At 37.2% G+C, this 24,117-nt stretch overlaps 1 protein-coding gene across 10 annotated transcripts in view; it reads left to right on the forward strand.

The window, feature by feature from the left end:
• OPCML (opioid binding protein/cell adhesion molecule like) overlaps nucleotides 1–24,117 on the forward strand; it is a 1,344,396-nt gene that overhangs the window by 1,131,041 nt on the left and 189,238 nt on the right. For all 10 annotated transcript variants that reach the window (XM_088800813.1, XM_088800811.1, XM_088800804.1 and 7 more), the window contains one exon: nucleotides 16,120–16,245. In XM_088800813.1, coding sequence (XP_088656939.1) covers nucleotides 16,120–16,245 — 126 coding nt within the window. The remainder of the gene's footprint in view (nucleotides 1–16,119; nucleotides 16,246–24,117) is intronic.

A 24,117-nucleotide genomic window follows, 5' to 3' on the forward strand; every position in this document is an offset into this window, starting at 1 on the left:
CCCTTTAGGTATGTTGCTTGTGGGGCCAATTGAGTGGTGCTCTGTTATAGTCTGAAGCTGGCCTCCAGGTGTGCTGTTTCTGGTGCCTCTTTGGAGGGGCTACCTTGCAGGTCAAGTTTAGCTGTTGCCTATGATTGGCCTGGGGCTACCTGGTAAGAGCTACAAAGCTAATTATAGTTGGTCGCTGCATGTGCTGGACTTGGAGGCACATGGGGGTGGCCACTCTGAACTGAATCCAGCTACCGCCAGTATCAGGACTAAGGCAGCTTAGCAAAAGGCCTATAACACCCTTAGGCCTGTTGCCACCTGCTAGCTGCCCATAAGGCTCAGCCGCTGAAAAGCCTCCTTAGGTACATGAGGCTGGGCTGGTTTCCCCAGTGCTGAAAGTACTTCTGGTTGTGTTGCATGAGCTTGGCAAGGCGTGATCCCAGGGAATCACTGTGGTGGGTGTGGAACATGTGGTGATCACAAGATTAATGCAGATTCAGATCTTGGACCAATGCTGAGCCTGTGGCTACTCTGCAAAATGCCCAGAAAACACTGAGGCCAGGCACTGCTTGCCTTGGCTCCACAGATCCCTGAGTGTTGTCTACAAAAGGCTGCAGCGCAAGTTGGGGCTCTTTGTCTGCCACCAAAAGTGTCTCAAGTGCTGCATAAGCTGCTGTGGGTTATTTGTTGCTGGAAGAGCCCTCTGCAGGGTGCAGGGCAGTGTTGGTTGCTGAGGCACTGAGAGTGCCTCTGGCATTGTTGTGTGAGTTGGGTGGGGTGGGGTTCCAAGGAGTCACCAATGTGGGTAGTGCAGAGTTCTCCAGGCCCATATGATTTCAGATTTGGGTGTGTAGGGGAGGGCTCAACACAGGAAAGATGGAACCTTCCTGTAGGTTATCCATGAGGCAGGCTCCACACAAGAATAATGGCTGTTGTCTCTCTTGCCCTCACGCTGCAGCCACACAGCTCAGTCTTACCCTGCATGTCTTTGTCTCCTCTCAAGTTGCCATCTCTCTGCCAGAACCCAGGTTGAGTGCCTGTGAGTGAGTGAGTCTGTGTGTGGGCCCTTTAAAAGGACATCTGAGTTTCCAGTTGCCTTCCTTCTCACCTAGGTGGGTGGAATATTTGCTGATTTTCACAGCCAGATGTGGGGTCTCATTTTCTCAGCACTGGACCCCTGGGCTGGGGAACCCAGTGTGGGACTGCTACACTTCAATCCTCAGGGAGGACTCCTGCCACTGAGATATTCTTCCTGATGCTCAACCACTACTGATGCATATTGAGTCAGCCCACTTTGTGTCTCTGCCCCCCTACCAGTCTTGACATGGCCTCTTTTTTTATATCCTTAGTTATAGGATTCTGTTCAGCTAGTCTTCAGATGGTTCTTGAGGTTGATTGTTCTATAATTTAGTTGTAATTTTAATGTGGTCAAGGTAGGCAGCAGGTACAGCATTTACCTACTCCACAATCTTAGAATCCTCCCTGTGGTTTTTTTTTTCACTTTCTCAATAGTGCTCTTTGAAGCACAGACTTTGCTTCCACTTGCACAAAATTCAAAGTTATTTTCTTTATACTGATATCCAATTTATCTATTTTTTATTTTGTTGCTTATGTTTTTGGTGTCATATCTAAGAAGCCATTGCCTTATCCAAGGTAACAAAGATTCATGCCTATGTTTTCTTCTAAGTATTATCTTTCACATTTAGGCATTTGTTGCATTTGTGTTAATTTTTGTATGTGATGTGAAATAGGGGTCCAACTTCACTCTTTTTCCTGTGGATGTCCAATTGTCCCAATATCTTTTGTTCAGAAGACTATTTTTCCCTCACTGAATTGTTGTGGCATCTTGTTGGAAATCAATTTACCATAAAAGTGTAAATATTTTTCTAGATTCTCAATTCTATTCCTTTGATGTATATGTGTACCCTTATGCTGATTTTTAATAGAGAGTATTTTCTAAGGTTGTGTTGAGGAGTAAATAAAATATGTGTATAGAACACTTAAAGCAAGACTCAAAGAAATAAATACTACCTATTTTGTTATAGCTGCTGGTGCTATTACCACTTTGTTCTCAAGAGCAACCCCCCCTTGGGCTTGTAATGTTGCTAGAAGATCTTCACTTACAGAATTTCATACCAGAAAGAACCTGAGAGTTCACACTCTAGCTTTTTAATTCAAAATTAACCAAAACAAACAAATGAACATCACACACACACACACACACACACACACACACACCCCTAAGCCAAAGTGGTCAAGTGATTTATAAATGGTCACACAACAATGGAGGCATCAAGATTAGAACTCACTTATCCTGACACTTCATGTATGGCTTTTGTCACCATATCATACTATTTAAGTAAACAAAATTGGCACATCCTAGCCTAGCATGCATGCCATAGTTCTCAAACTAGTCTTACCTTTAGTTTATAAAATTATTTCTCTTGTTAAAATAAATTTTAAAAGGTAACCCTAGAATAATACAACATTCAGTCTTTAAAAGTCTTTACTGTATTATGTTAATAAATTAGCCTTGTTTGTTTAAAAATGTAATGGAAAGCATTTAGTATTTATATTAGCTTTCACTTGGTCTCAATATTTTCTTAATATCTGGAGTAATAATAACAGTAATAAAATGAAAACAACAGTAATAGCTATTTAGGTCTCTTTAAAATTATTGTTTCTAAGGGTTGTTAAGTATAGCACATGTGGATATCATTCACTCATAGGGTCACCACCAGGAGTCAGAGCCCACTCAACAGAACATAACACACAAGCTATCTCCACATACCTATGTGGCAAATATTTCTGTGCCCATTTATGTCAGAGGAAGCTGAAGCTTAATGGGCTTAAGGGACCATATCAAACTAAAAAGCTACTGCACAGCTAAAGAAACCATCAAAAAATAAACAAGCAACCAAACGAATGGAAGAAGATTTTTGCAAACAATGCCTCTGATAAGAGTTTAATATCCAAAAAATATAAGGAACTCATCAAACTCAACAACAACAAAAAAACACAAACACTCCAATTTAAAAAAAAAAAAATGGGCAGAGGACCTGAAGAGACATTTCTCCAAAGAGGACATACAAATGGCCAATAGACATATGAAAAAATGCTCAACATCATTTATCATCAAGAAATGAAAAAAAAAAAAAACAAACACACACACACACAATGAGATATCACCTCACCCCAGTCAGAATGGCTATCATCAGCAACACAAATAGCAACAAGTGTTGGAGAGGCTGTGGAGAAAAAGGAAACCTCATACACTGTTGGTGGGAATGCAGATTGGTGTAACCACTATGGAAGGTATGGAGATTCCTCAAGAAAATAAGAATAAAATTACCATATGACCCAGCAATCCCTCTCCTGGGTATCTACCCAAAAAATCTGAAAACATTTATCCATAAAGACATATGTGCTCCAATGTTCATTGCAGCTTTATTTATGGTAGCCAAGACATGGAAACAACTAAAGTGTCCTTCGATAGATGAATGGATAAAGAAGTTGTGGTACATATACACAATGGAATACTATTCTGCCGTAAGAAAAGATGAAATAGTACCATTTGCGATAACATGGATGGATCTTGAGATTATAGTGCTAAGCGAAATAAGTCAGACAGAAAAAAGTAGAGAACCATATGATTTTACTGATATGTGCTATATGAAACTGAAAACAACAAAAGAACAAGACAAACAAATGAAGGAACAAAAACTCATAGACACAGACAATAGTTTAGTGGTTACCAGAGAGTAAGGTGGAGGGAGGTTCTAGAAGAGGGTAAATGGGGTCAAATATATGGTGATAGAAGGGGAACTGATTCTGGGTGGTGAACACATAATGTGAGTTATAGGTGAGGCATTACATAGTTGTACACCTGAAATCTATGTAACTTTACTAACAATGTTTACCCCAATAAACTTTAATTAAAAAAAAAATCACACTGAAAGTAGTTGGAAAAAATTACAATTTGACTACTGACAAACGTTATCCTCCATACTCCAAATTACAAGATTATTTTCTTTCTTTAATGGTGTCATTGAGTCTTAAATAAAATTAAAAAAAACAAAAAACACTTGAAACATGATTGTCAAATACTGTGACTGGACAATGACAGAGTAGAGTTGTAAATGGTGGAAGTATTGCGCTGAAAATAACAGAGCATGCTACTGAAGTTCTGTGCCCTGTTCCTCCTAAAAACAGGATATATATATATATATATCTCCTAAAAATATATCCTAAAAATAGATAAGAAAGAGCTAACTAATTTCTTTATACAAACGTTTGTGTGATTTGTCCTATGTATTTGCTTAGGCACAATGGTTCAGCTTAAGAAGAAGTAATTCATAATTATTTATCAAATATTTACTTTTTACTCTGGAAGCATAAATCTCTTTAGCTTTCCAAGGTGGGCTTCATCTATAAGTCCTGTCTTAAAGTTGAAGGAAATGGGACTTTGAAAATGAGCATTATACACAGATGAAGCTATTTAGCTGATTCTAAATAACACAAATAATATCAATAATGAGTATATAAAAATGAATAATAGCAACTAACATTTATTAAGTACTTACTTATTTATAGGTCCTGTACTAGTGTGCTGTGTATAATTCCACTTAATTGTTACAACAACCTAGAGCGATATGTTTTGTTGTCTCCATTGTACAGATGAAGGACTAGGGGATCAGAAGGGCTGAGTAAAAATTATCCAAGGTTATAGCGACCATTGGACTACAGAACCTAAGCTATGGTACATGGTCTGTCATGTGGTGTTTCAACCATGTCATAGCAAATTTATGTAGGTGGTGCTAATATGTCAAGAATCATACATGTCAATGCCCAATTATCTTCGCCCAAAGAAATGTTTCACCTTTAGGAAAACCTTTTCTAACTCTGGTTTGTGCCCTCAAAATTATACAATAACAATCGATGACATCATAAAAATGGTGGTGTGAGGTGAGCATCTTGAAATCTCCCTTGGAATTTACAATAATTTGAACAACTATAATTCCACAAAAGACTCCCTGTGCAGCAGAGAACCAAGACTAAGAGACGCATAACTGAAATAATCGAAAAGGGTAAACAGAGCTGCTGCAACACATAGGCCCTGAATCTGGTGCAGGAAGAGTTTTAGAACTTCAGGAAATTTCCACATCCCCCAACGGAGGTGGTACCCTGAGACCCAGGCAACTTGCTCACAGAGGAGAAGCCCATCTTCCAGGGAATTCTCCATCCCCCATTGTGTGAGAAGGAACAGTACAGAGAAAATATAACACTACAATGTGGGAGAGAATTAAAGGCTGCAGTTGGAAAAAGAAGCATTCCACCACACCTACTGGAAAGCAAAGTAAAGACCACTTGCTACCAACATGTTGCAAAACTCACTCTTATAGATGTCTAGGAAGAGAAATAATAATTATCTAATTGCCATGAATAACCAAGGCAACAAGACAGCTCAGAAAGAAAGTGAAAAGTCTCCAGAAACGGAACTTAAAGATATGGAAATATGTGACTTAAATGACAGAGAATTCAAGATGGCAGTTCTGAAAAAAACTCAACGAGATGCAAGAAAACACAGGCAGTTTAATGAACTCAGATACACAATCAAAGAACAAAACGAACATTTTACCAAAGAGATTGAAATTTTAAAAAAGAACCAAATAGAATTTCTGGAGATTAAAAACTCAGTAAGATAAATGAAGAATGAAATAACCAGTTTATGTAATATAGCTGACCAGATGGAGGAAAGAATCAGTGACATCAAAGATAGAAATCTGAAATGACACAGACTGAATAAGAGAGAGACTTGAGAGTTAAAAGAAATGAAATAATTCTAAAAGAACTTTCTGACTTCATCATAAAGAGTAATATAAGAATAATGAATATACCAGAAGGAAAAAAAAAAAGGGAGAAGGGAATAGAGAGTATATTCAAGTAAACAGTCAAAGAGAACTTCCCAAACTTGTGGGAAGAACTGGATTCACGTATCCAAGAAGCAAATAGAACACCTAATTACCTGAACCCCAACAGGCCTCCTCCAAAGGACATTGTATTGAAGTTGTCAAAAACTAACTACAAAGAAATAATATTCAAGGCAGCCAGGGAAAAGAAGACGGTGACTTATAAAGCAAAGCCCATTAGGTTATCATCAGATTTTTCAGCAGAAACGCTACAAGCCAGGAGGGAGTAACTCAAATATTCAAACTAAGGAAAGAGAGAAATTATGAGCCAAGAATAATATATTCAGCAAAGATATCCTTTAGATATGAAGAGGGATAAAGACCTTTCCAGACATACGGAAGCTGAGGGGATATTCTAATATACGGCCTGCACTACAAGAAATACCAAAGGAGGTTATTCGACCTGAAACAAAGAAGCAAAAGAATACAAAACCATGAGTAGTATTACAAACAGACAGGCAGAAGCAGGGAATGGTCACCCCTACACCAAATGAAACACTGTACACTTAAACATAACACTTAAAGAAAAAGAGGAAAACAGACAACTTGCTACTGCAGTGTAGGAGTAAACTCACAACATAAATAGGGATTATTGGTGACAACAAAAACATAAAAGGGGGAGTAAAGGTCTAAACCGGCATAACAGAGTGGAGAAAGTAAGCGTACTGAAGAAAATGGAATACTCTAAATATGAAACTTACTTTTATATAAACTTACTGGTAACCACTCAAAAAAAATCCAGAACTGAAATATATACTGTAATAAAAGAAGAAACATAGGGAAACATATAGAATACCACCACACAGAAATAATAAACAACAACAAAAAGGCAAAGAAACAATGGAGACACAGTCTTACCAGAAAACTAAAGACAGAATGATAGGAAATCCTCATATATCAATAATCACCCTAAATGCAAATGGACTGAACTCACCAATAAAAAGTCACAGAGTAGCAGATTAGATCAAAAAACTAAACCCAACCATATGCTATCTCCAAGAGACACATCTCAACTACAAGGACAAGCATAGACTCAAAGTGAAAGCATGAAAATTGACACTCCAAGCAAATGGTATCCAGAGATAAGCAGGTGTATTCATACTGATATCAGATGGAACAGACTTCAGGATAAAAAAGGTAACAAGAGACAAAGATGGACATTTCATAATGATAAAGGGGACTGTACAACAAGAAGACATAACAGTCATCAATATTTATGCCCCCAATCAGGGAGCACTGAAATATACCAAGCAACTACTAACATAACTAAAGGGAGAAATTTACCAAAACACAATTATACTAGGGGACTTAAATACATCATTGACAGCTATGGATAGATCATCCAAACAGAAAATAAATAATGAAATAGCAGCCCTAAATGACACATTAGATGAAATGGACATAATTGACATTTATAGAGCACTTCATCCTAGACCAGCAGACTATACATTCTTTTCTAGTGTACATGGAATATTCACAAAGATAGACCACATATTGGACATAAAACTAGCCTCAGCAAATTTAAGAATATTGAAATCATACCAAGCATATTCTCTGATCACAAGGCTTTGAAATTAGATATCAACTGCAAAAAGAAAGCAGGAAAAACCACAACATACTTTTAAATAAAACTGAGTCAAAGAAGAAATAAGAGAAGAGATCAAAAGATACATAGAAACAAATGGGAATGGAAGTACACCCTACCAAAATTTTTGGGATGCAGCGAAAGCAGTTTTAAGAGGGAAATTTATATCATTACACGCCTATCTCAAGAAACAAGAAAAATCCCAAATAAACAACCTCATGTCACACCTTAAAGAACTAGAAAAAGAAGAACAAATGAAACCCAAAGTCAGTAGAAGGAAGAAAATAAAAATCAGAGCAGAACGAAATGAAATAGAGAACAAAAAGACAATAGAAAAAATTAAACTGACAAAGATCTGGCTCTTTGAAAATATTAATAAAATTGATAAACCTTGGGCTAGACTCACTAAGATAAAAAGAGAAAAGACACACACAAAAAAAATCAGAAATGAAAGAGGGGAAGTTATCATGGATGCCACAGAAATACAAAGGATCATCCAAGAATACTATAAAGGACTATATGCCACCAAATTCAATAACCTAGAAGAAATGGACATGTTCTTAGAAGCATATAGCCTTCCTAGGCTAAATCACAAGGAATTGGAATCAGTCATCCGAAAATTACAGACCAATATCTCACATGAATATAGAGGCAAAAATCCTAAATAAAATTCTAGCAAATCGACCAAATGGGGTTCATTTCAGGGGCACAAGGATGGTTCAACATATGCAAATTGATCAATGTGATACACCACATAACCAAAATAAAGGACAAAAATCATATGATTATATCAATTGATGCAGAAAAAACATTTGACAAGATATGACATATATTTATGATTAAAACACGTAATAAAATGGGACTTAACATGATAAAGGCTGTATGTGACAAACACTCAGCTACTATCATGATTAACGGTGAAAAACTGAAGCCCTTTGCTCCATTCAGGAACACGACAAGGCTGTCCCCTATCACCTCAGTTGTTCAACATAGTATTGGAAGTCCTAGCCAGAGCAATGAGGCAAGAGAAAGAAATAAAAGGCATCCAAATTGGGTATGAAGAAGTTAAATTGTCACTTTTTGCAGATGACATGATGCTATGTATAGAGAACCCTAAACACTGCACATAAAAGCTATTAGAAATAATAAATGAATACAGTAAAATTTGCCGGCTACAAAATCAACCTACAAAAGTCCATTGCATTCCTCTATACTAACAATGACATCTCAGAAAAACTAATAACAAAAATAATAAAAGAAAAAAAATTCCTTTTGCAATTGCAACAACACAAAGGATAAAATACCTAGGAATAAACTTAACCAAAGATGTGAAAGATCTATACACTGAAATTTATAAGACATTTTCTTTTTTGTTTGTTTGGTTTTTTTTATTAAATTTATTGGGGTGACAATTGTTAGTAAAATTACATAGATTTCAGGTGTACAATTCTGTATTACATCATCTATAAATCCCATTGTGTGTTCATCACCCAGAGTCAGTTCTCCTTCCATCACCATATATTTGATCCCCCTTACCTTCATCTCCCACCGCCACCCCCCTTACCCTCTGGTAACCACTAAACTATTGTCTGTGTCTATGAGTTTCTGTTTCTCATTTGTTTGTATAAGACATTTTTAAAAGAAATTGAAGAAGACACAAAGAAATGGAAAGACATTCTGTGTTCAATGATTGGAAGAATCAACATAGTTGAAATGGCTGTATTACCCAAAGTAATATACAGATTTAATGAAATCCCCATCAAAATCTCAATGGCAGTTTTAAAAGAAATAGAACAAAAAATCATCAAATTTGTATGGAACCACAAAAGACCCCGAATAGCCAAAGCAATCCTAAGAAAAAAGAGCAGTGCTGGAAGTATCACGCTCCCTGACTTCAGCTTGTACTACAGGGCAACAATAATCAAAACAGCATGGCATTGGCAGAAAACAGACACACAGACCAATGGAATGGATTTGAGAACCCAGATAAACCCACATAAATATGGACAGATAATTTTCAACAAAGAAGCCAGAAACATACGATGGAGAAAAGACAGCCTCTTCAATAAATGGTGCTGGGAGAATTGGATAGTCACGTGCAAAAGAATGAAACTAGACTGCTATCTGTCACCATGTACCAAAATTAATTCAAAATGGATCAAAGATCTAAACATAAGACCTGAAACAATAAACTGCATAGAAGAAAACATAGGTACTAAACTTATGGACCTTGGGTTCAAAGAGCATTTCATGAATTTGACTCCAAAGGCAATGGAAGTAAAAGGTAAAATAAATGAATGGGACTATATGAAACTTAAAAGCTTCTGCACAGCTAAAGAAACTATTGACAAAATAAAGAAACAACCAAACAAATGGTAGAAGATTTTTGCAAACAATACCTCTGATAAGGGGCTAATAACCAAAATATACAAGGAACTCATACAACTCCTCAACAACAACAAGAAAAACAAACAACCCAATTAAAAAATGGGCAGAGTACCTGAATAGACATTTCTCCATAGAGGACACACAAATGGACAATAGACGTGAAAAAATGCTCAACATCACTAGTCATCAGAGAAATGCAAATAAAAACCACAATAATATATCCCCTCACACCAGTTAGAATGGCTATCATCAATAAGGCAAATAATACCAAGTGTTGGAGAGGCTGTGGAGAAAAAGGAACCCTCATACACTGTTGGTGGGAATGCAGACTGGTGCAGCCGCTATGGAAGGCAGTGTGGAGGTTCCTCAAAAAATTACGAATAGAATTACCATATGACCCACCAATCCCTCTCCTGGGTATCTACCCAAAAAATCTGAAAACATTTATCCATTAAGATATATGTGCTCTGATGTTCATTGTAACTTTATTTACGGTAGCCAAGACATGGAAACAACCAAAGCGGCCTTCAATAGATGAATGAATAAAGAAGTTGTGGTACATATACACAACGGAATACTATTCTGCCATAAGAAAAGATGAAATAGTGCCATTTGCGACAACATGGATGGATCTTGAGATTATTATACTAAACAAAATAAGTCAGACAGAAAAAGTCGAGAACTGTATGATTTCACTTATATGTGCTATATAAAACTGAAAGCAACAAAAGAACAAGACAAATAAATGAAGAAACAAAAACTCATAGACATAGACAATAGTTTAGTGGTCACCAGAGAATAAGGAGGGAGGGGGATGGTAGATGAGGATAAAAGGGATCAAATATATGGTGATGGAAAGAGAACTGTGTGGTGAACATGCAGTGTGATATATAGATGATGTAATACAGAATTGTACACCTGAAATCTATGTAACTTTACTAACAATCATCACCCTTAATTGTCACCTTTAAGTAAAAATAATCATACAATAACATGTATAACACAGTGTACATAGTAGGCGTTTTTTCATTCAATACATTTTATTAAGCATGTATTATGTATCAAGCATAGTTCCAAGTATTGGGAATATAGTGGTTGATAAAGCATACATTTTAGGACCAGAGAGACACTAAACAAATAACTAATGAATACAAAAACATAAAACTATGTATTATTGATGAAAACTTAAATGCTGAGAGATTTTAATAAGAAGACCTGAACTGGATGGGGGAAGGGAGGACTGGGGTCATTAGCAAAGACTTCTCTGATGAAGAAACACTAAAATCAAGACCAGGGAAAAAAATTATCTAAGTAAAATAGGGTGGAGAGTATTTCAGAAGAGGAAAGGGCAAATGTCTAATTTTCAGGATGAAAAACATTTGACAAATTATGAGGTACCCAATTAAAAAACCCACGCATCCATACATTACATTTAGAGAGCGGAAAGGATGTTACCACTTGTCAGGCTTTGTTTTGTGTGGTAGGAATACCACGATAAATGCAGCAGAGCCTTTCCATGGAATAGACCAGTGGCAAACAAATGGGATGATGAAGACATAAGCAAGAATGCTTTGGAAACAGAAGAGACAGGATCTAAGGCATCATAAAGGAGCTCATATTGAGTTGAGTGGTAAAGGATGAACAGTTCATATGGCACCGAAATGGGAAAGTGTTTTCCAAGAAGAAGGAATTGTAAGTGAAAAGGCACAGAGATGACAGCATAATGTAGCCCCAGAGACATATGTGGGGCTACTTGTTAGAGGAGGGGCAAACAGCTAGGCTATGGTCAGACTATGAATGGTTTTGTAAATCCTGCTAAGAAATTTTGACTTTACAGTCTCAGCAAAGGGCAGATGTTGGGGAGTGTTAGGCAGAAGCAAGATATTGAAGAGGTAGTGGTGGTAGGTGCATGGGATTTAGATGATAAAATGGCGGCAGATTGCGAAATGAAGAGACTTTCATTATACTCCAAGCAAGAGAAAATATGCTTCTCAACTAAGCCGAAGACAGAGACATTGGAGAGGAAGGGGGACAGGTTCAAGACATATTGAGACGTTTAAGATTAACTGGTGATAGCGAGGGCAAAGAGAGAATTTGTAAATACCTCGTGGTAACCCAGAGCCCAAAGATACCTTTGGAAATCTGTCTCTTCCTCAAAATACTTGATTGAAATCTGATAAAATATGTCTGTCTCACTTTCTGTATGTGTATGCATGTGTACAGGGAGACAGACAATATTCTATCCACATATGTTCATGTCTATACTCACATGTCTATCTGTCTCTCCGTCCTTGTAAAACACCGAGTTGAAGTAGCTGCAGTTGGGCACTGAGTGATCTGCACAGCCATGTGGAAGCCCGTGTTAATCCCCCACTGTCAATGAAAAGATACCCAGGTGCACGTACTACCAGCAGGCTAGGGGGCTCTAGTGTCTGCAGAAGTGACTGGAAATCCACTGTGCTATGTGTAATCCTTTAATTGAGTTATTTCAGTAATTTTGGCATTTCGGGTGTGATTGTTATATTTTTTTTTGTTAATCTGTATATTCATAAACACTGTACATACCTTTGTTTGTTTGCTGTGGATAAGTGTATGCAGATTGAACAAAGTTTTCCTGTCAAAATATGCAGAGGCATTTAAAGTCATTTCCAAGTGCTCCTTTCTTCAAAATGTGATCCTGGAAACAAGGGGAGGATCATTATCGCCAAATTCAATTGAGATTTAATAATTCAACTAAAGGTATCGAGCACCTCCCTTGGGAAGCCATGTTTGCCACACGCATGGCCCTGGAGAAACAGGATGACTGAGATGGACCCCTGCCGCAGCGGCATGCGTTATGTTGGGAAGCGGATTGGAATTAGGTGGTTTGCTCATTTTGGAAAGTGCTGTGAGGGGAGATGCACTGGGCAGACATTCCAAGCTGAGGAACCACAATGTGCGGGTATAAATATTGTGTTTGGGGTATTGATATGAGGTTAAATGAAGAGGCAGCACAATATAATGGAAAGAATTCTGCCATTTAACTAACCGTGGAATTTTGAGCAATTTACTTAATTCTCCCCATGCCTCAGTTTCTTCATTTTTAATAGTGGGAATATTTGTTCTGTTTATCTCGTAATTCATGAGGAAACTATGAGATGATGCATATGTAAGTAATTTGGAAACAATCAAGTTACATATTGACAAGTAATACATATTATTTACATATTACTTATTAATCATAACAATATCATAATTGAGAACAGAAAGAAAGCTCCTTGCTCCCAATTCTTTTATTTCACTTTCTTTTATACTGGCTACACACCCACTTTGTCTTTCCTCCTTTGAGAAACAACAGAGAACACTAGATTTGCAGAGGATGACAGAAAGCACTGCCTGGGCTTGCTGGGGAGGTTTGGATTAGCTTTCACAATTCCACTCCAGGAAGCTCCCTTCTAATGCACAACATTGACCCAGCACCCAGGGAATGAGGAAATTGTGCTAAATATCCTTGGGATTTTACAAATATCTCTTAATCCAGGACCTTTCAAAATATCAGATGAAACATAACATATTGGAACTGATGGCTCTGAAATGGAGGGGGGAGGGGCGTATTGAGGGATCTCTTCCTGGGCATCATAGCTCAGATGTACTAAATCAGCATTCACTAACCCCACTACACCCACTGCCCCTTCCCTCTCCCCTCCTCATCTGTGCCTACCTTACCACCAGGAAGAGTGGGGTCTAGAGAAATGGAACTTCAGAAGGCCTAATACATCCAGCTAAAGCAGACATAATTCTGAGAATATTTTGGAAGGTGCAGTGAAGTTGTTGCTTTATAAAAATGAAAAAAGTATTGACATTTCTAAGCTCAGAATTATTTTTTTAACAAGCTAGAATATACTGAAAAACAAGTAGTACAGTTTTCTCTAGAGAATACAGTGTAGTTAGAATGTACACTATTTTTCTCCCACTATGTATTTGGGTAAAATATGTGCAATGAAATTTCCGGGCAAATTCTAATGCAGAAACAATCCAAAATGTGGCAGATTTATAAGCTAGGTAATTTTTATTTATTTGCTAATGTGGATTCCCTTAAGAACTCAAATGTTCTACATGTTACTTATGGCTTCTCCTTGAAAAGACTTTACCTCTAAAGTCTCGGCAGCATAAAACTCCAGGCTGCATAGTCGTCTGAATCAAGCATCAGCCATAATTCTTCTTTGCCACTGACTCAGGGTGGTTTGGAATTTACTAGCACTCTACCTGTATGGTAATTAATAATTCATAATTAAACTGGCAGCTTGAATAAATCAGCATAACTGTAAGCTTCGAGCCCCCTCACTGTGTTGTCCTTCCTTTTATTTTGAGAATCTGAAAGAAAGTTGAGAAGAAAGGTTTTTTGGATTTGTTCAATCTGTTCTTTGGATCTTTCTTTCCAAGAAGAATTAAGCATGTATCCTTGTCAGCCTCGTGCCAGACACTGAGGAAATAGGTATGCGTGTGCTTCCAACCTTATCCTGACGCACCTCACTGTCTAGGGAAAGAGACAGGCATAAAACAATCAGCTGTGATACAACATGCTCAGTCCCTTCCCAGAGGGAAGATTGAACAAAATGCAGTGGGAGAGACGGGTGATTCCCTTTTCAGGATTTGGAGAGAGGTTAGGGAGAACTACAGAGGGGAGGTGACCTTTGATAGCCCTTGAAATATGAGTCATACTTTTACAGGTAGGAAATGAAGAGAAGACAAGGAAAAGCAAAACGGCAGAAGTGCATATGCCTTGATATGTTCTAGGGAGAGTAGGGTCCAGTGTCTGCATTGTGCTGTGTTAGTGAGGCCTGCGCCTGGACACGGGGCTTGTCAGTGGAGGTTAGGCTGCAGGGGTTTAGGCTGGTTATACAAGAAAGGCTGTATTAAGATTGATGGGCTATGGTGAGCTAAATTAGTAAGTAGGGAGCTGTTTAATTCGACTATTGCCTGAAAAGATCCTTCTGGCCACATGGAGAGTATAAGTTAGAGGGACCCAAAATTGGAAAGAGATCAGTTGGAAAGTTCCAAGTGGCAGACTCTTGCCATTGTCCATGTGCCAGTGGGTGGGAAACTCAACCAGGACAATGGTGATGGGAAATAAGAGTTGAGAGGGAATCAAAGTATTTTCCAGTACTCAGTTTTGGATTGAGTTAAGAATCAGACCTGGAGAAAGGACAAGGTAGACAGCAAGACCATGGATCATTCCAGCCTTTGCAATACTAACGATAAATGGACATGGACTTGGACCACGAGAGAACAGCAGTTCTGGTGAAAGATGCTATTGTTGCTGTTGTCATCCTTATCACACCTGTCATCTTAGTAGCTAACATTTATTGAGTGCTTCCTTAGTATCAGGCACTCTACTAAACCATTGTTTCATTTAAACCTCACAACGCAATGAGTTGTGCTACTACTATCATCCGTATTTCACAGGTGAGGAAAACAAAGCTTGAAGAGGTGAAGGCACTAACATTGCCCCAGATCATTCAGCAGGTGAGGAGTTGATTTCCAGAGCCCTGTGATTAACCACTGGGACACGATGCCATTAAAACTATGTTTTATAATATAGTCTTATAGTACGAGTAGCAACTAACTCTGACTGGGCAAGTCAGGGAAAATTTTGCTGAGTTTTAAAGGATACGTTTCAAAACATTACCAGGAATTTTCAGGTAAGGAAATGTGAAGGAAAAGAGTTGCAGAATGGAATAATCCGTGCAAGGTCAAAGAATTTGAACAGGTCTGGAATGCTAAGGAAATGGTAACTAACGTTGTGTAGTTGGCTTTATTGGAAAAAAGGGCTTACCTGGGGGCTACTCATGGCTATCTGCTTAAGCCAGCAATTCCACTAGAAGGAATGAGCATGTGGATAGATAGGAACTCTTAGAAAACTTTGTAACTAATTTCCTTTTGGTTTGACTTTTCAGACAACAAGCATTAATGCCCTTCCCTTCAGTTCCTTGTTTCCTTCCCAAACAACACACATACCTGCCTCCTGCTATAAGACATAAGTGCACTGTAAATGTTGGCCACATCCTTGGCAACTCAAGAAATCTGAAAATGATTATTGAGAAAATACTCATCATAAAAACATGCCACACGAGTATTTAAAGGCTAAAACCTCCTCTGAGTGCAAAGAATCTTTCTCATGTATTTCTTTTCTCCTCTGTCTCTTTACAGTTCCTCCCCAGATCATGAATATCTCCTCAGACATCACTGTGAATGAGGGAAGCAGCGTGACCCTGCTGTGTCTTGCTATTGGCAGACCAGAGCCAACTGTAACATGGAGACACCTGTCTGTCAAGGGTAAGGTGTTTACCTGCAGGAAGTTTTTAGAGTTACCATATTGATAATTTGATTCTAATGTACAACAGAACCTCAGGAATCAGAAAACAATGCTGTATTATAACTGTAATGTAAGCAAAAGCCACGTGCATCAGTCACTGAGTATTGCATTCTTAAAAAAGGATGTGTAGAAAAACTTTACTGAATTGTTTTTTCAGTCCTTCTTATGAACTTAGTATACTTCTGTTTTCCCAACTATGAAGAACAGAGATGCCATGAAAATAATACCCAACTAAGACAGTAATTTCTCAAGGTCGAGATGTGTGGGTTCGTTGGTGGTTTGTCCTTTCTTATAGTAGAGTTCTTGAACACTAGAATATCCATTGAAAATGTTGGTGTTATTATGTAGTCAGGGAAAAAAGGATCCCCTTGTTCAGTGCTGAGGACATTTACCCAAAGCCTCATCTGTTTGACTTGTATATAAATAGTTCATCTTGAGTTGAAGAAGGATGATAGACATGGCGGTGTGCCTATGCTGGGCCCCACTAATTGCTGTGATCATATCAAGCTTAACAGGAAGGGGCGCAAAAGGACATGGGGTCTTATTCCCTTGGAAATAAAACCTACCCCAAGTTGAACTTGAAGCAATGGGCACAGAGTTACTTGATATACAGAGGATACCAAAAAAATGTATACACATTTTAAGAAAGGAAAACTATATTAAAATTGTAATAATATATACCGATAACAAAAGATGGATGCAAGTCACATGTATACATTTTTTTTGGCACCCTGGTATTTACAGTTACTAGAAATTATGATTAATTCTAGAAATTATACAAGAAACTAGTGCTGCCTCAGGCATTAGAAAATACAAACATGAAACCCAGTGAATAGGAAAATGTGTGGACTATGCCTGTATGTGATGTAAAAATAATGTAGATCTACAGGAAACATAGAAATTAATCTTTGTAACCTTGAGATAGACAGAAAGCTCTATGTATGACAGAAAAAAATGGATAAATTTGGCTTTGTATTCTTTTTCTACAGCTGCCATAACAAAGTACCACAAAGTTCATGGCTTAAACAGCAGCAATGTATTTTTCCATAGTCCAGGAGGCCACATGTCCATGACGAAGGTGTAGGCAGGGGTGGTTCCTTCTGAGAGCTGGGAGGGAGCGTCTGCTCCATGCCTTCTCTCTGGCTTCTGGTGGTTTGCTGGCAATCCGTGGTGTGATGGGGCATGTAGATGTATCACGCTCACCTCTGTCTCATCCTCACATGGCCTTCTCCCTGTGTGCATCTCTCTATCATTTGTTTCTTTTTCTAAGGGCACCAAACAGAGTGGATGAGGGCCCACAGTAATGACCTCATCTTAACTTGATTACCTCTCCAAAGACCCTGTTTCTAAACAAGGCCACGTTCTGAGACACTGAGAGTTAGAACTTCAAGGTATCTTCTTTGGGGGGGATGCAATTCAATCCATAACAAGCTTCATCAAAATTAAAAACACCATTAAGAATAAGTGTTCAACTTCACTAGCTATTAGAGAAATGCAAATCAAAACCACCTCACACCTATTAGAATGGTTATTATCAACAAGACGAGTAATAGCAAGTGTTGGAGAGGTTGAGGAGAAAAAGGAACCCTCATAAACTGCTGGTGGGAATATAAATTGGTACAGCTACTATGAAAAAACAGTATGGCATTTCCTCAAAAATTTAAGAATAGAAATACCATAGGACCCAGCAATCACTCTTCTGGGTATCTACCCAAAAAATCTGAAAACATCCGTAAATATATATATTCACCTATGTTCATTGCAGCATTATTCATGGTGGCCAAGACAGGGAAACATCCAAAATGTCTTTTCTCGATGATTGGATAGAGAAGATGTGGTACATATATACAAAGGTATATTACTCAACTGTAAGAAAAGATGAAATACTGCCTTTTGCAACAATATAGATGGATCTTAAGATTATCATGCTAAGCTAAAGAAGTCAGACAGAAGAAGTCGAGAACCATATGATTTTACTCACATGTGGCATATAAAACTGAAAGCAACAAGCAAATAAGACAAGCAAAGAAACAAAAACTCATAGGCACAGACAACAGTTTAATGACTACCAAAGGGTGGGGAAATGGTAGAAGAGGGTAAAGGGGTCAAGTATATGGTGATGGAAGGAGAATTGACTCTGGCTGGTGAACACAAAATGCAAAATATAGATTATAGAATTGTACACTTGAACCCTGTATAATTTTACTAACCAAAGTCATCGCAATAAATTTAATAAAGATAAAATAAATAAAGTAAGCAAAAAAGAATAAATGAAAAGACAGCCACAGATTGGGAGAAGACATTTGCTATACTTATATCTGACAAATAATTTACACTTGGACTACATTAAGGATTCTTACAACATAATTTTTAACAACCCCCCCTTGAAATGAAGAAAATATTTGTACAATTTACAAAAGAAGATATGTGAATGGAAAATAAGCACATGAAAACATATTCAGCGTATTTATGACATAAATGAAAATCAAACTCTAATGAGATACCTCTATACAACTGTTAGACTGACAAAAAAAGACTGCAATATCAAGTGTTGATGAGGGTATGGAGCAACTGAAACTCATAAATTAACTCTAAGATTGCAACATGGTATAAACCCTATAGAAAAAAAGTTTGGCACTTCATGATAAAGTTAAATATACACTTAGCATATGACTCAGCAATTCCAAACCTAGGTTTTTAATAAGCATAAATGAAAACAAAAGTTCACAAATATGCATTGTACACAAATATAGCAACTTCATTTACAATAGCCTCAAACTAGATATAACCTAAAACACGGTCAATAGATAAATACATTTTTATATATTCTTATAGATGACTTCTTAGCAATTAAAAGGAACAAGCCATTGATAACATGGATGGTTGGATCTCAAAAACACTATGTGGAGCAAAAGAAGTGAGATGCAAACAAACAAACAAAACGAAACAAAACAAAACAAGTCTGATTTAACTTTTATGAAATCCTAGAACACAGAAAACTATAATGACTACTGCAGTCAAGTCAGTGGTTACCTAGGGTAGGTTTTTGGAAAATTGACTGCAAAGGGACACAAGGAAATTTTAGGGGATGATGGAAATGTTTTATATCTTGAGTGGGGTGGTGGTAATGTTGGTATTTAAATAAGCAAAACTAATCAAACAATAAAAATAGGTACATTTTTGTATGTTAATTAAATCTCAATGAAATTTGGAAAATATAAATATGGATATGTTTCAAATAAAGACTGAAATTTCCCCCCTAATTTGGAACAAAAATTGGGGGTGGGGGTGGGAGATGAGGGTAAGGGGGATCGAATATATGGTGATGGAAGGAGAACTGACTCTGGGTGGTGAACACACAATGGGATTTATAGATGATGTAATACAGAATTGTACACCTGAAATCTATGTAATTTTACTAACAATTGTCACCCCAATAAATTTAATAAAATAAAATTTAAAAAAAATTATATTAATAGTACCTACCAATGAGAAAGTGCATTCACTGCTGGGAGCCTCATGTAAATGTTCACTATTTCATTTCCTCCATGTAAATCGAGAATACATATTTCAGCCCTTCCCTCGTTATAGGAGAAGAAAAGGTTAATAAAGCTACCAAGTATTCTTTGTATAAAGACCTCATATACTGAAACCCAAATGTCAATATTATAAAGTAGTATGAATACGAATATTAAAGCATGCATAAGGGACATCACAAAGCTCAACTTTAATATAAGCACAGAAATAGTGCGTGTTTCATAAACCACATGGGAATTTTGCTTAAAGTCAGGGAGAATTTGCATTTACATTATATACAAAAATGTGTCTAACCTTCAGACCAATTTGTACGTATTTGGTAAAGTCAAATGTCTTTATAAATGCTTAAGATCCCAGAATGAGTTTATTTAATTCTAAATATATAGTTTTCTAAGTCTAGAAATCTGTTGAAAAGCATTTTGACATCGTGTGTTTTGAACACTTTGTTATAATGCTACATTGGTAAGATTTCCCTTTTTAAATAAGAGATTAGTCCATATTCCCCACCTTTCATAGACTGTAACAGTTGCAATTCAGCCTGAATAAAAGCTCAGGATACCCTAAATTTAAATGATCCCTTTCCTCTTTAAATCTCCCAGGCTGTGCTCTACTTTTCTTGCCTTTTGTTTTTTCATAGCCCTGTTTGTCGCTTTGCTGTTTTTCATTTATCCTATTGTCTCACCACCACCACCCCAACGACATTTAAACATTTAAACTCAAAGCATTGTTTCCCAAGTTTTATAAGCTGCATCTGGGAGTGACTACCAGTATTTATTTTTAGAAGGCTACTTCTTCTCACTTGGAGTTGAGGAGGCTTTGGTAAGTTGTTTTAAAGGTTTAGAAGAGCAGCTAATAAAACTTGAACATCAAACAGCATTTTTAGAACAATTTACTGGTTAGTCCAGCATGCAAGAATAAGAAATAAAAGTTGCAATGACATTTTCTTTTGAAATTCCAATGGGATCACATTAGCGAACTTAGCTACACTGGACAGCTATGTTCCCAAAATGCTAATGCAATATTTGAAATCTGTTGTTTAAATCTGGGCTCTATATAAAAGAAATGAAGAAACAACCATTTACTTAAAAAATGGTATTTTAATGAGCAGATTATTAAATATAAAGAATAACGGTGAAGTGTATGGTTTAAAGAAAAGTAAACCAAGCACATGCCACCAATCCCTAGAAATAATAGAAAAAATGTAAAAACCACTGAGTTAATAAATCCATTATCACAGTAGGGTATCATAATGCTAAGCTTTTTTTTAAAATTAAAGTTTATTGGGGTGACAATTGTTAGTAAAGTTACATAGATTTCATGTATACAATTCTGTATTACATCATCTATAAATCCCATTGTGTGTTCACTACCCAGAGTCAGTTCTCCTTCCATCACCATATATTCGATCCCCCTTACCCTCATCTCCCACCCCTTCCTCCGGTAACCTCTGGTAACCACTGAATTATTGTCTATGTCTATGAGTTTTTGTTTCTTCATTTGTTTGTCTTCTTTTGTTGTTTTCAGTTTTATATACTACATAACAGTGAAATCATAAGGTTCTCTACATTTTCTGTCTCACTTATTTTGCTTAGCATTATAATCTCAAGATCCATCCACATTGTTGCAAATGGTGCTATTTCACCTTTTCTGTGGCAGAATAGTATTCCATTGTGTATATATACCACAACTTCTTTATCCATTCATCTATCGAGGGACATTTTGGTTGTTTCCATGTCTTGGCCATCGTAAATAAAGCTGCAATGAACATTGGAGCACACGTGTCTTTATGGATAAATGTTTTCAGATTTTTGGGTAGATACCCAGGAGAGGGATTGCTGGGTCATATGGTAATTCTATTCATAATTTTTTGAGGAATCTCCACACTGCCTTCCATAGCGGCTGCACCAATCTGCATTCCCACCAACAGTGTATGAGGGTTCCTTTTTCTCCACAGCCTCTCCAACACTTGTTACTGTTTGTCTTGATGATAGCCATTCTAATTGGTATGAGGTGATATCTCATTGTGGTTTTTAATTGTATTTCTGTGATAATTAGTTATGTTGAACATTTATTCATATTGTCTATTGGCCGTTTGTATGTTCTCTTTGGAGAAATGTCTCTTCAGTTCCTCTGCCCATTTTTTAATTGGATTGTTTGTTTTTTTTGTTGTTGAGTTGTATGAGTTCTTTATATATTTTGGATATTAGATCCTTATCAGAGGCATTGTTTGCAAAAAATCTTCTCCCATTCAGTTGGTTGCCTCTTTATTTTGTCCATGGTTTCTTTTGCTGTGCGGAAGCTTTTAAGTTTCATATAGTCCCATTGATTTATTTTAACTTTTACTTCCCTTGCCTTTGGAGTCAAATTCATAAAATGCTCTTTGAACCCAAGGTCCATAAGTTTAGTATCTATGTTTTCTTCTATGCAGTTTATTGCTTCAGGTCTTATGTTTAGGTCTTTGATCCATTTTAAGTTAATTATGGTACATGGTGACACATAACAGACTAGTTTCATTCTTTTGCACGTGGCTATCCAATTCTCCCAGCACCATTTATTGAAGAGGCTGTCTTTTCTGGCTTGTATGTTTTTGGCTTCGTTGTCAAAAAATTATCTGTCCACATTTATGTGGGTTTATTTCTGGGTTCTCAATTCTATTCGATTGGTCTGTGTGTCTGTTTTTCTGCCAATACCATGCTGTTTTGATTATTGTTGCCCTGTAGTACAAGCTAAAGTCAGGAAGTGTGATACCTCCAGCATTGGTCTTTTTTCTTAGGATTGCTTTGGCTATTCAGGGTTAATGGTAAGATTTTATGAATCAGAGACTATGCGTAATTGCTGAAATAAAGAAAGGTAAATAGGCGTAATAAAGGGGAAAATAAAGCTCAAAATATAAAAATATGATCTATACCTGCAATGATAGGTAGTTGGAAAAGGAAGGGTTTTAGGTCATGGTGCCCTGTAAGTGTTTAAAACTGATTGAGGCTGAGGGGAAGAAAGGAAGGGGGGCTCTGGCAGCGTTTGCCAGTTTCCATGGTGTAAATATTCCCATCATTACCGCTTTCCTGAAAGCCCCTTTGATGTAGCTTTGTTTTTTCGCAAACAAACTAAAAACAAGTCCTTCTTATGAAAATAGAATGAAAGTTTTGAAAAAAACTCACTCAGATTCCAGATATGAATCTGAAGACGCCCCAGCATTTCTGATGTCCGTCCTGATTATACAGCTGGAGACCTCCTGACCTCCAGTTCCCTTTGCAGTGTTGACAAATGTGCCAGGATTTCCAGAATTAGGCTTTCTCATATGACTTCTGCCTCACTTCTGAAGAAAGCGGGAGCTTTTTACAGGATCATGATTATAAAGTATTGTGAGCATCTCAAAGAAAAGTGCTATGTAAACACACATTCAGGGATTTTGCGATTGACATGCAAACCACTGAGTACTTGATTATATTTATTCTTTAGCTTTAGATATAAAAAGTTTTGTTTCATTTATTTTCAGTAGCAGATAATGTGGTTTTTTTTTAAGTATATATTTATATGGATTTTCTAGAGGTCATGACACTTGTTAAATAGCCTTTACACACATAGAAATCTGCATTGAGTGACCTACAGCTTAGGAACTAGGGAAATGATGGAATCACAGGCCACTGCCTCTAAGAATTTTCCACTGAAAAGAGTGGGTAAGTCCCAAAACAGGCAGGTGAAGTGGTCTGGCAAGTAGCCAGTGAGTCTGGAGTACAATTGTGAAACAGGTGGGTTCAAAGAATGATTTTCTCTTCCCTTACTGAAGGACAGAAGAAGGGACACTGGACCAGCACTCTTTGGGAGACTCATGAATGTAAAAATATGAATCACGTAAAAACAAAGTTGCAAATATGGGTGTGGCAGAAGAGACATTCTATTGTATTCTAAAGAGGATTGTCTTTCTCTCTTACGTTGCCATAGTAATCCACTGCAATGCTTACACACCTGGCCCCATTTCCAATGACGTATTTGGAAAGGCCAGATGTTTGGGGAAACTAATAAAGTCTTCTGTTTCCTCTCCGTGGAGATTTTAAAAGGACAGCTATTCTCCTGTGAGTGAGTTGCTCCTACAACTTAGTCATATACAGCAAAACCTCAGGGAGCAAGTGAATGAGTTATTTCACAAAAGTGAACTTTCTAAGTAACTGAAGCTGACTCCTTTATGCATTGATTTGAGTCATTTTTAGTTGATGTATAATATTTAAAAAAATGTTATTACTTTGTCCTCTGTTTCCTTGAATATGGTGAATGCCATTTAGCCTCATCTTTATAAT

Source organism: Rhinolophus sinicus, chromosome 9 (assembly GCF_057876585.1).
Source record: "Rhinolophus sinicus isolate RSI-liver-muscle chromosome 9, RSI-T2T, whole genome shotgun sequence".
Taxonomy (NCBI): Eukaryota; Metazoa; Chordata; class Mammalia; order Chiroptera; family Rhinolophidae; genus Rhinolophus; species Rhinolophus sinicus.